The sequence below is a fragment of the Lactuca sativa genome, chromosome 1 (assembly GCF_002870075.4).
Source record: "Lactuca sativa cultivar Salinas chromosome 1, Lsat_Salinas_v11, whole genome shotgun sequence".
Taxonomy (NCBI): domain Eukaryota; kingdom Viridiplantae; phylum Streptophyta; class Magnoliopsida; order Asterales; family Asteraceae; genus Lactuca; species Lactuca sativa.
This window is the reverse complement of record NC_056623.2, coordinates 185931195-185948976: the sequence shown is the minus strand read 5'-3', so window position 1 is coordinate 185948976 and position 17782 is coordinate 185931195. Positions and strand designations below refer to the sequence as shown.

The 17782-nt window shown below is 35.9% G+C and overlaps 1 protein-coding gene across 1 annotated transcript; it reads right to left on the bottom strand.

The window, feature by feature from the left end:
• Positions 1-7448: 7448 nt before the first annotated feature.
• LOC111893735 (transcription repressor OFP4) lies at positions 7449-8642 on the bottom strand. Its single transcript, XM_023889801.3, has one exon. The coding sequence runs from the start codon at positions 8469-8471 to the stop codon at positions 7611-7613; it is 861 nt and encodes a 286-aa protein (XP_023745569.1). The 5' UTR covers positions 8472-8642; the 3' UTR covers positions 7449-7610.
• Positions 8643-17782: the final 9140 nt, after the last annotated feature.

Here is a 17782-nt window from a genome sequence, read left to right as displayed (position 1 = left end):
GGGCTAGCTAGGCTCAACGAACAAGATTTTACACTTTTGGGGCCCAAAGATGGTGCGTAGACGTCTGTGCACACTCGTATGTATAGTGAATTCCAAATCGTTAGTTGTATGAATCGTAGTGTCGTAGTGTCATAGCGTCATAGGGTCGTAGTGTCATAGTGTCGTAGTGTTAGTAGTTTCGGATTTTATTGGTTCGAGACCGAACCAATTCGTTTAACAACGACTTTTGGTATTGTAGTGTATTGTATTTCGTCGATAGCCGCGATGCCATTATTTAATCAAATTGTGTATATTGAACTAGCCTTGAAATATTCCTGTTTTCAGCCCCTCATTATTTGTAAAATTTACATTTTCAACCCTTTTTATTAAATACTTCCTGGTTTGGTCCTTGAACTATTTTTCTTGACATTTTAACACCAAAAATTATTGAAATTAATATTTTTCAGCACATTTTTCATAGAAAACAGTTTAAGTCCCTGAAAATGCAGTTTTTCTCGGTTTTAGCCCTCCTTTTTGCAATTTTGACAATTTTGGCCCAAATTGGAAAATTTTTTGCAACTTTGGTCCTTTTTAAATTTAAAAAGCATTTTAAACCTTTGAAAAGGATTTGGGACACTTATAGTCCACTGTTTTACAGAAATTCACAGTTTTGGCCCTCCAAAACAGAAAAATTCGCATAATGGGCCTCATTGGGCCGAAAATGTCATTTTTAGCCCATTAAGCTTGAAATTTATGTTTTTAATCCTCTAATTGAGTATAACTCCAGAAATAATTTTATGGAAACTGTTTTGGCACACTTCATCCATCAGAATCTGTGAAATGTCAATTTGGGCCCTTAATTTTGTATTTTTCACATTTTTGGCCCAAAATTTGTGTTTTTAACCCAAAGAAAATTATTACTAAACCACTTAGCCATTTTTCTTGAAACACTTTGTGTGTAGAAATATATTTGAAGCTAAGATCATAAAACATAAGTTATATCTCGGTTTGAGGGGTTTTAAGGCTAGATCCAACATAAAAACACATAAAAGCATACATATAAGCATGGAAATCATACAAGGCATACAAAACACATATAGATCTACACTTTCACTTGTATTCCCCCCCCCCCCCCCACAAAACTCATAAAAACAGAAAATAGGGGGTATGAAGCTCACCTTGGGGTGTTGATTCGGTTTTTGAAGAAAGATTGGAAGAAATGAAGTGATTTTTGGCCTTTGCACTCCTTGATGAACTTTTCGAGATTATGGGGGTTTCTAGAGTGCAAGATCATGATTTTTGCATGGATTAGGAAGAGATGTTTGATAAATAAGGAATACAAGTCATAGATCCAAGCAAAACCTTACCTTAGATGTTGATTTTTGTGGAAGAATCTTCTTGAATGCTTCCTAATTTTCGAGATTTTGGATGGAGGGGGAGAGATGTTCTTGAGTGATCTAGAGAGAATTTGTGAGAGATTTTTGGTGTGTGTGTGTGTGTATGGCCGAGAGTGAGAGAGAGGAGAGAAGAAGATGTGATATTTGAAGTGATATGCATGGAAGAATGGGAAATAATGCATGGAAGTCCTATGGGTAATAGTGAGGTGGCAACCAAAGTCAACTTCTCTTCATATCCTCTTGAGTTTGGGCCTTGGGCCGAGAATGGTGGGGAAAAAAAAAGATTTTTGGGCTTTTTGCCCTTAAGCCCAATATTTGAGGTAGTTTGGGTGTTCATTGGCCTTATAAAATAAAATTGTGATTTTTATGCTTTATTAAGCTAGGTTAGGTTAAATTATAGATCAAAGCTTGTGATTTATTTCATTCTAGGTCCAACATGGCCCAAAATGTTGAAATAAATAAGTGTGGGTCCAATTAGAGCCCAATTAGGGTTCTAAGCCCATGATAGTCTAATTGGAAGCTTATTGGTCCGTTTGGATCCAATAAGGGAGTCCTAATCCAAAATGGACTTAACAAGGACTTTTAGGGTCTCCAATGGTTTGATGACTATTTGTAGTTCTAGCATGTTGTATTTGATTGAAGTTTTTGATTCCCATTAACTTGAATGTATAGATTACATGGCTCAAAATTTTCAGTTGTGACACAATGTATCCCACAAACAGGTCCAAAATAGCCATAATACCTTAAAATTTAACTTTCATATCACTATTTGTTACATAGATGTGATTATTTTCCAAACAAGTCTCAATGCATGCTATATGTAACAGCTAACACTTTTACCTCAATTAATGTATGTTTACCTAATAGTAAAGACATAGCAGTCATGACTTGTATATCCGATCTAAACTGCGAAGGTGTTGGAGCTCCTTTACTGCTGAGAATCATCCGCAATTGGAAGAACGATGTCCGTCGATACGAGACATGGTACTTAGGTGTTGATAGATTTGTAAGTGTACAAAATATATACAGAAAACATAAATATACAATAAAAAATTGTTATGGTTATACTTTAATACTTAATAAATTCTATAGGGAGATGCAATCTAGATTCTTGGATAACATACTAGTCAGGCCTATATTGAATCAGTAGTCAAATTCTTTGATTGCTACACGATCTCCGAATACAGCTGTCCAGAACTTGATCGGCACCAGAAGGATTAGAGAATGATTTCTACATTGAGGTTGGTCTCATTTCAGTAATCAAATCACTTCCAGATACAATGACAATACCAAAACACTAGTTCCGGTTTGTCACAAAATCGCATCTCATGGAACTTGGAGAAAAACCACCTTATTATCCAGGTATACAGATTTGTCCTTCATTATATATTATATACATTACTCACGTAATAACATTGATTGTTTTTTAGATTTTATTGGTGTTCTATTAAAAATCAAAGACTGCAGAAAAGCAAATCATGAGCCATATGTTTTCCTCATGCTAACAGACAAGAGGTGACTGCAATATCATGGAACACATATTAAGTACAGATTACACTTACATTAGCTAATAACATGATACATTCAACGTCTAGTGGCATCAACTTCCAATAAACCTATGGAATGAATGCATCACAGTCCCAATAAAATTTAACCGCAATCTACTCATCCCGTTGCCTACCATTACAGGTGTTGTTGTTACAAACCTAAAGGCTTCCACTTCTGTAGGTATGGCACTTCCAATCTGAAAGTTACCAAAAAAATCACTGCTATACCATAATAATTGTTATTAGTGAATATAATCCTCTTTTTAATCCTAGGAACATTGCGCCATGGATCATCCCCTGCCACCCATGTATACATAAATCTAGAAATACCAGAAACAGCAACACTTCTTGATATGTACAACAAATTTCTCATTTGTAAACATCATATTTGTTCAATAAAAATATTGTTAAAAAAATGACTCTCTGGTTTCAGTTTTCGTGGACCACAAAGATTAATTTCTATCCCATCTGGAATACCAATTACATTGCAGGATATGAAAAAAAAGAAAATGATCAGACTTACTGATGATATCTTCTTATCTAATTTCATTCAATAATATAGATAATAATCAATACCCTAACAGTACAACCATTTGTTTACAATATAAAACTTTTTTGATCAAAGCATCAATCATGGATATTCAGTTTCAAGACAATTGGTATCAGGTTCTATGTCCCACTTATAGATATCCCATTCATAAACGTGGCCCACAATGGTACTGCAATGCACATTCTCTCATTGAAAACCCAACATTTTCGTAAGTACAGTTCGATCTACATTGGAACTATTTATCTTGTATGCTATAAGCTAACAAATTTATTTTAAGAAGAGACATAAATTCAGCCTAACAGTAAGTGACACAACGGACACAATATCAACAATCATATCCGACACCTTATGTGAGAAACTGCTCAAGTCTACCCTTCAAGATCTTATAGCAAACAACAACATCGTCAACAGGAAAACACTTCCAGCTTTTCTTACTGAGCAGAAAGGGCAAACAAAAAACATGTCAATTCAGATCCTAAAGGCATCTGCTGGGGACAATTTACGTTTCATAACCGTAGACATTGAAAGCTCAAATTCTACATCTCAAACAAATGTCCTAACAACTCCAACCCAGGTTCCCACGACAAGGTTAACAATGCAAGAAAGCACACCTGATTCTACAATGCCCATCACACGCACCGCACACACTCTGTCATACAACATCACTGGTATACACATAAATGAAACTATTACCTATTATACCTTTATGTTTTCTAACACATCCTCTCTGTTGCATGCAGATGACCCAACACCATCAACGGACACAAAGCGAAGCCGCAAAAAATAGATCCATCATCTCTTATTTTGTTTCTGATGAATGTCTCCTATCTGTTAGTAGTTGGTATCAGATGTTCCACAAACACTTTTAGTGCTTTTGTATGTAAACAACATAAGACTTTGTACCAATGTCTTAACTACATACCTTTGGTGAATAGATAGAAATCAGTCTAATAGGACCCTAATTGTGGACCCAGCTAAAATAACCAGTTCCTATAAATCTATGACCAATATGTGCAAAGAAGTTCTATAAATATTTAACTATTCCAACGCATCCAAACCCTCAGAAAGAGAAAACATTTTCTTCTGTTGTTGTTTAAATTACAATCTATGTTGCTTTGTTAGACTTGACATAATATATTTCTTTTACACAAAATGCACATACAACCACTTTTCCCTAAATAATACCAACTTTACCCATCTATTTCCTTATCAAGAATAACAACTTGAGCTCATAACCAAAAGACGCTAATATTTGCAAAAAGTACATAATATTAATGGTGCATACAGGGGGACCCAGCTTACACACCTACACTTAAATCATGTCAATATTGAAAGCTAACAATTTCTTCTCCACAGTCCAAACTCCATTCAACCCACTTTCCAACATTACTCTAAATGAAACTACAACAACAAACGTACAACACAATCACAATTAACCGATCTTTGATACTAAATTCAATAAAGAGAAAAAAATCCATAAACACCAAAACAAAACACATTCCACATGTACATGTAAAGTACTAATTATCGATTCCATTACTTAAAACATAAAACCATTACATTACATATCACGACCAAAGATACGCTTCCCAACCCATTACCAGTAGACAATAAACCAAAAACAAGGAAACACCATTTCTAAAACAAAGACCATATGACCATACCCATTTACAACCCCAAAAGACCATTCAGATTCTAAAACAAAAAAGCATAACAACTACCTCCATGCAACTATCCCCAACCCATTACCAGTAGACAAGAAACCAAAAACAAGCAAACATCATTTCTAAAACAGACACCATACGACCATACCCATTTACAACCCCAAAAGACCATTCACATTCTAAAACAAAAAAGCATAACTACCTCCATACAACTATCACCTTAATCGACATAAGGTCGATCATCCTCTGGTAGTTTCTTTAGCTCCTTCTTTAGTTCCTCCATTCTCATCTCTGCTTCCCTCTTCAGCTTATAGATGGTTTGCATAACTCTCGATGCTTCATATGTGTTATCAACGACTAGCTTATCAATAAACAGATAGTTAAGATACGTAGGTCCACGACTCATACTTGCCTGTATGTCAGCTTTTGTTTGCTGGTTCAGATAGAAATCGTTTTCAACATCTGCCAGTGCAAATGCCTCATCTTCCGCCTGCTTGATCAGAACTTTGATAATCTTTTTCATTTCCTGCGGCTTCAACTTTCTTGGTGGTCGCTTTCTACGGCTGATGTTCGAAAATAATGTGTATAAAAAAGGAGATATCTGGAATAAAGGGTAATCCCTTTACGAATCTTATAGAAGCCAGATTGCCCTCCATGACGATTGTCTTCCTACACTTAATGCGGTCATCAATACCGCTGACGTAGATTACGTTTCCAATACCAACTTTAACCTCTTCACCTACCCAAATCGGCTACAATTACCGCACCCTAATCATTCCACTTGACCCCAAACTTTTTATAGTTTTATCAACTAAATTTACCACTCATATATATATATATATATATATATATATATATATATATATATATATATATATATATATATATATATATATATGTTACATAATAAAACTATCCTTTAAAACATATACCGAAAAAGACAGAAATAAAATGACGATCAAAACTGAACCCCACGAAGCGGGGTGCACCAGCTAGTTATATTATATGTTTATCTAGTCACTCATATTTTCTTCTCAATGCTTTGAGTAATCTTAAACCTTCGATGAGTCTTGAAACTTTTGATGCATGACATCCCATATTTGTTTGGATGTCATCTTTCTATAACTGTCTCCAAATTTTCTCAATGGATGGCTTGATAAATGTAGTTCTTAATCTCTCGATCTTTTATCATTTGTTGATAAATCTCCTCTTCACGACCGATTGCTACAACATTTTGTACCTAGCTCCCATATTCCTTGGAGAGCAGAAATTCTTTCATTAGCTTGGCCCAATGTTCGTAGTGGACATCGAACGAAGGGATGCTAGGGTTGGCAAAATTTTGGTTGTTTGCTTCTGCCATCACTCTATAGTGTAATTCGTTTTTCTCAATCGATCTTTGTTGCTCTTGTGTTTATCACTCTCTCTTGCACTCGTGTTTGACCTTTTCTCTCGTTTTCTTTTTCTCTCTAATACGTGTGTAAATCCAAGCACATACTAATATTAGTGTAAATTAGATGTACACACTAATAAAACAAAGATGTACGCATACGAGCTAAAGAGTCATTAGACTAATCTAAGAAATATTCAGTAACAACTAACTACGGGGCGGAGGTGGTATAGAAGACATTGGGTGCATGGACCCCATTTGCAAGTGGGTCCCACCTCATGATTTAGATAAAATTCTTATTTTTTATTAAATTGAAGATGATGTCCCCACTTGGTTATATTGTTGGCACCCACTTTCAAGATTTCATGTATTAATCTTATCTGCTTTTGTTATTTCCTTTTTTTCTTCTCATTTTTCACTCCCTTGACTTTTCAATAAATAAATAAAAACAAAAAAAAAAACCAAAAACCCAATATCTATAGTTTTAAATCTTAAGAAAGCATCACTCTGCTGTACTCCTGTTGATTTTTGGTCTGTCTCAGTAAAAGATTTTCATATTAATCTGGAATCACTAAAAATCTCGATCACATTTTGACTAACTCAAGGACTAACACAACCAAAGACAACTAAACGACCCAATAGCTCTAATATCCATTTTGATCAATCATGTAGTCCTATAAGATTTTACGTGGAATTTAAAAATCATATTGGTCAACTCAGTCAAGAGTCCTTGACTCCTTGTATGCAAAAATGATATGATTGTGGTTTTTCCTTATTTAAACTTGGACTTTATTTTCTGAAACAGATTCTGCAAAATACATGCCATGATGCCAATATTACCGAGTGACTTAAAAACTACCACAAGGTTGAACATTGATGGATACAAACATCATAGAAAGTAACTGACAATGTCTGCAAAGCTAATAATTAACACTTAGAAATTATGATTAACTTGAGAAAATGTAGTCACCAGGTTTGATCCCATTCTCTTAAGATAGTGAAATGATGGATACAAACAGACATGATGGAAATAACAGCTACAGATGTACAAATATCCATTACATGTAAGCTAAAAAGTTCAAAAGTCTAGATTTGATTAAAGTGAAGATGGTTCAGTTCGAACCATACCTGTCGAAAGACCTTAACAATTAGATCATGATATCCATCACAATTTAATGTCAAATAACAAGCCAAAAGTTCCTCAAGCTCTTCTGTTTTCCTAATTCGCTTCTCCATTATCATTTCTATCATCGAGTCTCTGAAATCCTGCTCTGGATGAAATGAAGTTTTCACAATGGCAAAACTATCAAGACTGGTCCTGAATGCATCTTCAGTCACTCTCTCCTTTGTCTTCATCAATGGTTTCTTCACGTCTTCAAGAGCTTTGATCTTGTATGCAGCCTTAGCAATTGTTCTTGGAGAATGACATTTGACGTTACCACCATGCTTTCTGCTTATATGAAAAGATTTCCGATGGTTCTGATCGTTTGACTTGATCTCATTGATTTTCATGTTTTTCACCTTCTGCCATTCCTCCTCCAAGTTTGGATCTTCGAAAGTGCAATCTTCTGGAGACTTGCGAAAATCTTCATCTGCATCGCCACTGATCAAATCTCTTATTTTTGTTTGGTCAAAGATCATGTTGCCGGAGCTTCCATAACCTACCGGAGAAACATTGAGTTTGTTATCTGAACTACACAAACTCTCGTCACCTTCATCATTTTCTTTCCCAAATGAAAGCCTCCAGTAAAAACCATCACTATTTGAACATTGCTTTGGTAATGGAATGTGGTTTGCTTTCGTTTTGCAGTCTGAAGATTCAGGTTCTGGTTGGGGTCCTTCACATCCTTTTGTGTTCTTGAATCTTGAAATCCATAATTTGGAGAAGACATTTGAGGTTGAAGAAGACACCGTTTGGCTGGTTTTCTTTCTACCCGATTTCTTCATTTTGATCAAACCCAAATTCGTTATCTTGATTTGGAAGGTTTGATGTGTGAGTTTTAGTGGAAAGGAGTTGGCGGTGGACGGTTAGAGATATCGATAGTGGGGAAGTGGCCATTTGGAGGTGGTTTGTTTTATGGAGTCGTGGTTAATGAATCATGATTGCTATGCTATCTTTCAAGTTCAAACGCAAAGGCCCGCCATGGATCTTGTGAGCAGGCACTTTCTTTCTTCTTTTCATATTTAGATGGGTCCTACACCTTGCTTTTGCTGTCATGCTATTCTAAATTGGAGGGGACCAATTCTTTTCTTTTTTTGTCCTTTAATTCTCAGAAAGTGCGGTTGTGTTTGTTGGACTGAATTACAAGTGTTTGCTAAGTTTAGTAGTGGATATATCTGAATATTATTATTTCATTGCCTTCGAATTAACTAAAAAAAAATTATAATTGTATTTTTAACTATGTCCATATATTTACTAATCTATATAGGAAAGGAAGGTTAAAACGAAAACAACTATAAAATCGAGAATACGGGGACAAATCTAGGACATATATTTCTTTTTGCCGTAAAACCCGCATGCATATCGAGGAGACGGAGAAATGTAATATTCATATGAGAATATAAAGCTAAGTATAATCTCGCATATTTTAAATATGTCGCTTAAGTGCTTCAGCGTACAGGGAAGAAAAAAACAAATAATATTTATATACGAATAAATATATTCATATATGAATAATCACTAGACACATAATTATTCATATATGAATATACTTATGCATAAATGAATATTCGTCATCTCACCTAACACCTCTGTCACCCATCAGCACCACCATTGTCACGGCCACCACCACATCTGCCACCAACTGCCACTTATGCATCTATGAATAATTATGTGTGAATAGACACTTACTTATTCATATATTAATATACTTATATATGAATATATGGATATGCTTATTTATATATTAATATTATCTGTTCCGTCGTCCCGGCACACTATAGCGTTTAAGCTAGGGCTGTCGAAAAAACCCGAAACCCGTTCTACCCACCCGACCCGTTCTGAATTCGGGTAGAATGGGTCGGGTAGAACGGGTAACGGGTATGAACATTCGGGTAATAGGTTAACCCGATAATAATATAGGTCGGGTTTTAGGTATGAATATTTATTTTCGGGTATACCCGAATACCCGAATTCGTTTTTTAAGTAATACCAAATATACAATGCAGTCACGTACGCACACTTCAAATAAAACAAAACCCTTCATTTCTTTCTTACAAATGACGACTCGACAGTCGACGCAAACTTGCAAAGGGAATACGATGTTGAAGCTGAAGTCCTGAACCGTCATCACAATTTTCAGTTTCTCACTATCGCATGGAATGGAATTAAAAAAGTACATAACATATTATAATGATTTGTATTGTTATTATATATATACTTGTTAACTGTATGGAGTATTTTCCTACCCGATTTTTTATTAAACTAACCAACATGTAAAAATAAAAAATAAAAAAATAAAAAATTATCAATAAGTGTCATTTAAGAAATTTTCGGGTATACCCGATAATTACCCGAACCGACCTCAAACCCGAATACCAGAAACCTGAAAACCCAAATTACAATATAGATCGGGTATCGGGTATTATTTTCTTAAGGAAATACCCGTTCTACCCCATTCTACCCGAAACCCGAAAATTTTACCCGTTCGACACCCCTAGTTTAAGCGGCATATTCGAAATATGTGAGAAATAGTTATTTCGAAAAGCTAAAGCTAATTTAGTTTCCAAAAATTATTTTAGGTTGTTATTTTTGACAAATAAAAGACTAGTTTCTAATCATGGTTTTAAGACAAAATCTCAAAACAGATGTCTATGGTTGTCAAAAATCTCAAAAATGGTCTCTATGGTCCAAAAAAGTTTGGTGATGCATCATTGGTTCAATTTCTGATACCTTGTGTGGTTTTGGTACCTATAATTAACAAATATATCCTTTTTAATTTTATTTATTTTCTTTTTCTTTCATTAAAAAAAACATCACTCACCCATTTCTCTCTTTCTCTCTCTCTCTCATGCTACATTAGTCCTTTCACCTTCTCATTCTAAAAAAAGATACCAGCATCGCCACCACCGATCAACAAAGAGGACTCGTGAAGGAATTTAACACATGTTAATGGAAATGTGAAATGTGGAACCATGGAGGTGTTTTGTGAAATGTGGTAATGATTCAGGTGAGTTAGGGTCTTAATGAACGCATGCCTTATATTAAATAAGAGTCATGAAGGAATTTAATACATGTTAATGGATAATGGAAAATTTTGAGACGTTTGACTTTTCTGTCAAAGTCAAATAGCTAGTATGAAAATGAAAAATTACTTTGGATACATTTGATATATGGTTGAAATTCAGTTTATACCCTTTTAATATCATTGGTATTGAGTTAGAAACGCTAAGGAATGAATTGAATTGAGCTATTTAAATTGTTAACAAACATTTAGTTCAAAAAGGACATGATTGACTTTTTGAAAAAGTCTAAAATGGGACAAGAACTGGAACTCCAAAGTCATGATTAAGAAAATTAGTTGGAGTTGGTAATTAGGGACGAGCTTTTGTTACAACATATGAGTGATAACTTCAAGTTACAAGTAAGTTGATTGAGAAATGAATGGAATGGAATCATGAATTCCATCCTTAGATGAAAGATAATGATTTGATGTGTTTATCGACACGGGAAAGCGAGCCAATGGCTAAGTTGGCGAAAGTGTAATATGATGAAGAAAGCAAGATAGTACACGAAAGCGCGATCATGATAGCTTGACAATGAGTATGATGATGTTGACTTAATGAGATCTTTTGGGATCCTAAGGAGTTGGAAACCAGATGTCGACAATACAAAGTGATGAGTGTTGTGGTAGCTGTGGAGGAAGGGTGTCCTTATGAAGCCAAGACACTAGTAAAATTCGAGAAATGGTGCATTAACCTAATGCACTAGACTAGTGAGTGAAGAGTGGAGTCACTACAAGGAAAGAAGTGTAGTGTGAGATACCTGAAGGTACTTTTAGGTCGTGGAAGAAGAAAAATTATATGAATATTGTCTCAAGTCTTAAACATAATGGAAACTTAAAATGACAATGATAAGTCCAAGAGAGTACCTTACCCTAGGGTACTAGACTACTATGATAAACAATTTAATAGGAGGGACTTTGTAAGCCCTACTTACAAGTCCTGTAAATTGTTATGAGAAGTTAAAATTACACATAGAATGTGATGAGGCCGACAGAAGCAGTAAGACTTCAATGTGTAATAGTTTGATGATGAAGGAGAAGGAATCTAGAAGGTGTTGTATGATCAATAAAGTAGGAAGACGATTTCACATAATGGAATATAGAAGAACTACTACCATGAGATAATCAAAGGGTAATTTGGACCTTAAAAGAAATACCCTCATTTCTTTTAATGGGTAGATGGTAAGAAGGACATGGAAATGTGATGATGTGATGTTACAAGATCTCATAGTATTTTGGGGGCATAGTAAGAACAACATGTGGTACATGGAATTATGGGTGAAATGAATGAACCAATGATACAATATTTATAACTCATAAGTTGTGAAACTTGAAGATACGAACCGAGCACACTCAAGTACAATTTAGTACTAGGTTTTGGTATTGCTGCTAACTGGAATCGAGAACCAGACAAAGAGCGGATAGATTTATGATAATGGGAGATTTTATTATGAGTAAATGTGGAAGACACGAATTTGCCTTAGAGTACTATGGGTCACTCGAACTGTGACCAAAGGACGCAAAAATCAATTGATATAAAAGTTGGTTGTGCATTCAAGAAAGGGACAAGAAGTAGAAAGAGGTAGAGTATGATGATACTTGAGAAGTTAAAGTGACGAAGTGTAGAATGGGGAGTCGATTACTCGAGCATCAATTTTGAAGGACACATGAATGATGAAATTATGATAGGAGCCATATGCAATGAAATGTTGAATTTTGTAACATCCCAAAATTTAAAGCCAAAAAATTTCATTTTTAAATAAGTTATTATAAAACCATAAGTAGTAAAACATCCATAATAACATCACATGTCAAAACCATAGTGTCAATAGTCAAACATGTTATCATGAAATAATATCATAGTGTAATCCAACAGATCTCATGTGCGGAAAACATAGTGTGATGCGCTGCGATCGAGCCGACTCCTTTCCTTTGAAAACGAAGTACCTGAAATCAAAACTGAAAATCGTAAGCACAAAGCTTAGTGAGTTCCCCCATCATACCACATACCATACAATACACGTATTGTCAGGCATATCCGGGTGCCCGAACTACCCCTTCGGTCCTACCGACCGGATACTGCCGAGCATATCTGGGTGCTGGCCTCCCCTTCATTCTATTTCAACCGGATAACTGCCTAGCATATTTGGGTGATGGCCTCCTCTTCGGTCCGTTTCAACCAGATAACGGGGACTATTTCACCCCCTACCACTACCACATAATACATAACATAAACATACTGCTAAGCATGTATGGGTTCTAACGACCCCTTCGGTATCTTTCAACTGATAACCGAGGACTATTTCACCCCTACTACTACTAACATGTACCACATAGCATCCTAACACACAAACATAACAAATAAGAGCATACCAGATAATTATCACAAAGACAATCATCTAACAAACAACTCCTAGTAGGTCGGCATGGTGGCCTTAGACCCACTTGTACTGGAAGGTAACTGACCACACACTGCTAAAGTCCCGCACCCAACCCCATCTGCTGGATGACAGGTTCCTGAACTGTCAACATCAAAATAACACCCAATTAATAATTAGGTTCCAACACATAACTATAAGTCCATGCTTGGGGTAAAAGACTACTTTACCCCAATCTTAGCTTGATCCAAGCCCAAAGCCCAATCCAAAGGCCCAACATTCAACTATGAGTCAAAGCCCAACATACGGCCCAATTTTCTAAATTGGGCCCAAACGTTTACATGGTCTTATTCTAAGGCCCAACCATTTATTCCAGTCCAACATTTGACATTCTAATGGCCCAATATCATATAATCATTAAGACCCAAATAATGGCCCATCTATGGCCCAATTTCTAAATTGGGCCCAACCCCTCATGTGGGCCTTACCCTAAAGCACATCCAATTATTCTAGTCCATATGATTATTCTTGGATGGCTCATTGTTGGCTCAAACACCAAAGCCCAAGTGAAATTAGGGTTTCACATAAAATGACGATTAGGGTTAAGTGTTTCTCACTTAACCCATTAACGACTTAATCCATTAAGTCCATCACTTTACTAGATAAGTCATATGGTGTGATTGGGTGCAATTCACAACTCCGTTCCAATGGCCCAAAAGTGGATCCTAATAAGTCCAAGGCCCATAAATCCAATAATAGGGTTTTCTAAACCCTAATTAGGGTTTCCAACCCCGATCTTAGCCCAATAGGCTCAATAGCTAGGTCTTTTGATCAATTAGGTTTCATTAGGCCCATTAGGGTTTAGTCCCTTTGTCCAAACAACCCAACGAATCAAACACAACGAACACACCGCCACCCAACACAGCGGCTTGTGGCGGTAGGCACCACCCTACGGTGGTGGTTTGAGTTTTCTTTTTATTATACTAATCTCTAATTACATTTTACAATGCTTAACCCAAAATAACACATCAAAAATAAAATGCACACATAGCCACCTTGTGGTGGCTGGCGGTGGCGAGTGGTCGCAGCCACCACTTCACACACTCACTTGTTCAGCAATATTGTGACAACCCGAAATTTCCATTCTGAACAAACGATATCAAGCCAATAGATGCAGAACAGTTATAGTGAAAACTCAGATTTCGAGTATAAGTTTGGCAGTTTTCAGGATTTTACACTTAAGAAGATATTAGGAGAGTGGATGCACTAGGGTTTTGTGCAACACTGTTATTCCAATACTCTAGGACATTAGAGTTCGTTCCAGGAATAAAAATATTTTCTGCCAAAAATATCTCAGGACTATAAATAGAATTCTGAACCAAATTGGTTCATTTGTTGAATTCCATTTAGAGAAAAGTCAAAATTCTCTCTCACGGATCTTCGGGTTTTTATCCCAAATTGTGAGTACTTCGATCTAGTTATGTTATATAGCTTAGATTGTGTTTAGAAACACCAATTACATATCAAATCTGTGAGATTCGGGAGTTTACCGCCCAAGAACGTTCTTGGAGAGTAAACTCCAATATGTGGCTTAAATGCTACCTAGTCCTTTCCCCGTGATTTGTAACTACCTTAGACTTGTATGCTAGTATCTATATGACTAGAAAACATCAAAATCGGATTAAGACCCCAAGATTTGAGAGTTTACCGCCCAAGAACACTTGGGGAGTAAACTCCATTTTAAGGTTCTAAAGTGTTCCAATGACCCTCAAAGCTTTAGAACTCGAACTAGAACCCACCATTGCACGTTTAGGACACCAAAAACAATTAAAATCAATGATGAAAAGTGAGTTCACGGCCAAGGGTGTTCTTGGGTCGTGAACTCCATGTTTAAGTGCCAAAATGTCCTTAAAACCTTCCTTAAGCCAAGAGACTGATTTGGGCATGTACCTAAATGAGTTTTGGACTAGCTAACACAGTTAGAACACCAAGAGTAAGGTGTTCACGGCCCAAAAGGTTCTAGGGCCATGAACTCCATAAAATGGTGCCAAATGGTGCCATAAACTCTTCTAAAGCCAAGAACAAAAGCCTAGTTTAGTTACTAGTTAATTTAGAGGCTTGAAAACACCATAAACACCCTCCCAAGGGAGTTTACGGCCGTAAACTCCAAGAGAATATGGTGCCAGGGCCGTAAACTCCTTAAAAGAGTTAATAGGAAGCCCAAACACTTGATTTAGCCTTGAAACAATTCACCACTAGAGTTGTATTAATTCTAAGCTTCATTTAGAGACCTTAGTGAGAGTTTACGACCAGGAGTTTACTCCCCTGGGCCGTAAACTCCAAGACATATGGTCATTAGACCTTAAACTCCCATTAGGGGCATTGCACTCCTTTGTTGCAACCCATTAGCCTCCTAGCACTTGACCAAAAGTGTTTTCCTCGCGTTTAAATGTTTATACTTGTATAATTAGTGTTTTAATCACTAATTATTTATATACATATGTCTTCATATGTAATTAGGATCATTGTGTGTGTCTAAAGTCTTCACTTGACACCAAGCACTTGTCCGATCCTTCCTTACGATAACAGTCCGTTCAATTCCAGTCACCTACTGCAGGTGAGTTCATACCCCTTAATTAATGTTTTAAACTATTTTTAAATGTTTTATGGGGGGGATACAAGTAGAATCATGCTAGTTATTATATCAATCACATGTGATTAATAAGTAGAATTATGCTAGTTATTATATCAATCACATGTGATTAATATGCAGCATTCAAATGATTTACTACACATTAGCCGTTTTATCAAACAGTTTCCTTCAAATGATTTTTATAAACATTTTATATGTTTTAAACTCTTTATTACACTGTACATTTTACTCTGTATATCACATTTCAAACTTATTTACAACTATGTTTCAAACAAATGTTTCCTTATACTTAAATTGTTTTATCAAATTTATGCCTTCAAACTATTTTATAGATTGTCATCAAGTCGATCTTTTCTGAAGATAATAATTATGTTCAAATGTTTTACAAAACTTATTTATGCTTTTATATTATAAATTGCATGCCTCTATATGTATAGTTATATAAGAAATGTTTAAAAGACTTAGGAAGGCTATCCACCCTATTTCCTTTTCGCGCTTGAGATGTGGTCTCGTGGGATATCGGGTATTCGTCCGAAAGTCATTTAAATATTAGTTATATATCATGTGTACATATATAGTCATAAAAGGGTCCTTCCAGTTCATCCTATGCCCTTGGGTAGCAAGGGTATACATCCATGTTCATACGTACCAGTTAGATTACTAGTAAACTACCATATAGGTAGTTTAGGAAGATACTATAACTATTACTAGAACGCGATATCATACTATGAGTCAGTTCATTCATGAGTCAATACTTACTACTAGAGAAGAACATATACAACTATACTAGAATGATTACATTACTATACTTGCTAGGTACAGAGCACATACATTAAGGCTAGAACAGTTCATTACATTACACTTACATTAATACGTTAATAAAATTGTGATCCACTGTATCGGAGCATGCCTTAAATTTCATGGCCCGAGTTGTAGCCAGAATTCTCTTGGAGGGAGAGCGTGAGTTTGCGTATAGATCTATACTGGATTGACTATCCTACACCTTGCTGCTAGCTACAGCCGGACCTGCAGGTCTGCGGGTGCCAAACGTCATTCCGTTATTACGACCATTCGTATGTCGTTGTTACCAGTCGATAGTATGGTGCAATTAATCACATGATGCCTTAATATAAATCCGGTTTAAGGTAGTTAGTACAACAGTAGTTCTTACAGCACTACACTACAGTACTACATTTATTTTCCCTTTACATATATTTAGTGATCTTTTCACTTAAACCTTTAATGTAAAAACTATATTTTGATAATGATAGTTACACTTGGGAAAATTACATACTTTTACAAGAAACGAACATTTAGAACAGTTAAGTCTTGGTAGAAGACTACATTGAGAATAGTTAAGTCTTGTTAGAAGACACCTTTATATAAAGTAGGAATCATAGGGATTTCTAGGTTTTTCAAACATTTACAGTAGTTTTACAAACATTTTCATACTTACAGTTCATTTACACACGTTTTCATACTTACAGTTCGTTTACAAACAACTTCTTACATACAAATTAAGACACTAAAATACTTATGATCTCACCAGCTTCAAAGCTGATACTTGCTTTCAAACTTACTTGTATCCTCAGGTCATCATAGACAGGTACCGATGCAAGGAGAAAGGAAGATGGAGCTTGTTCAAGACTCATCTTTCATTTTGATTTATGCTTTAGTGTTTATCAAAATTTGACAGAACACTTGTATAATAATTATATTATTAATGAAATGGATGATGTTGTTGCTTGTTTATTACTTTTCATAGTTGTGATACTGTACATGACGTCCTCCGCCCCAGAACGTTTCCGCCGTTCTTGGTTTTGGGGTGTGACAAATATGAAAACATGGAAACTCTTGAACTGAACACGAAGAACACACCCATCGGAGCTCTTGTGGCGATACGCGGTAGTTGTGCGATATGGCGGCAACAGTGGCAGTATATGGCAGCGACAACAATGACGAACCCAACAACAACAAACTTGAGCGGTCATAGTGGAGAAAGGA

Excerpts from the sequence above, each read along its gene's own strand:
- LOC111893735 (XM_023889801.3), bottom strand. The coding sequence starts at position 8,471 with ATGAAGAAATCGGGTAGAAAGAAAACCAGCCAAACGGTGTCTTCTTCA.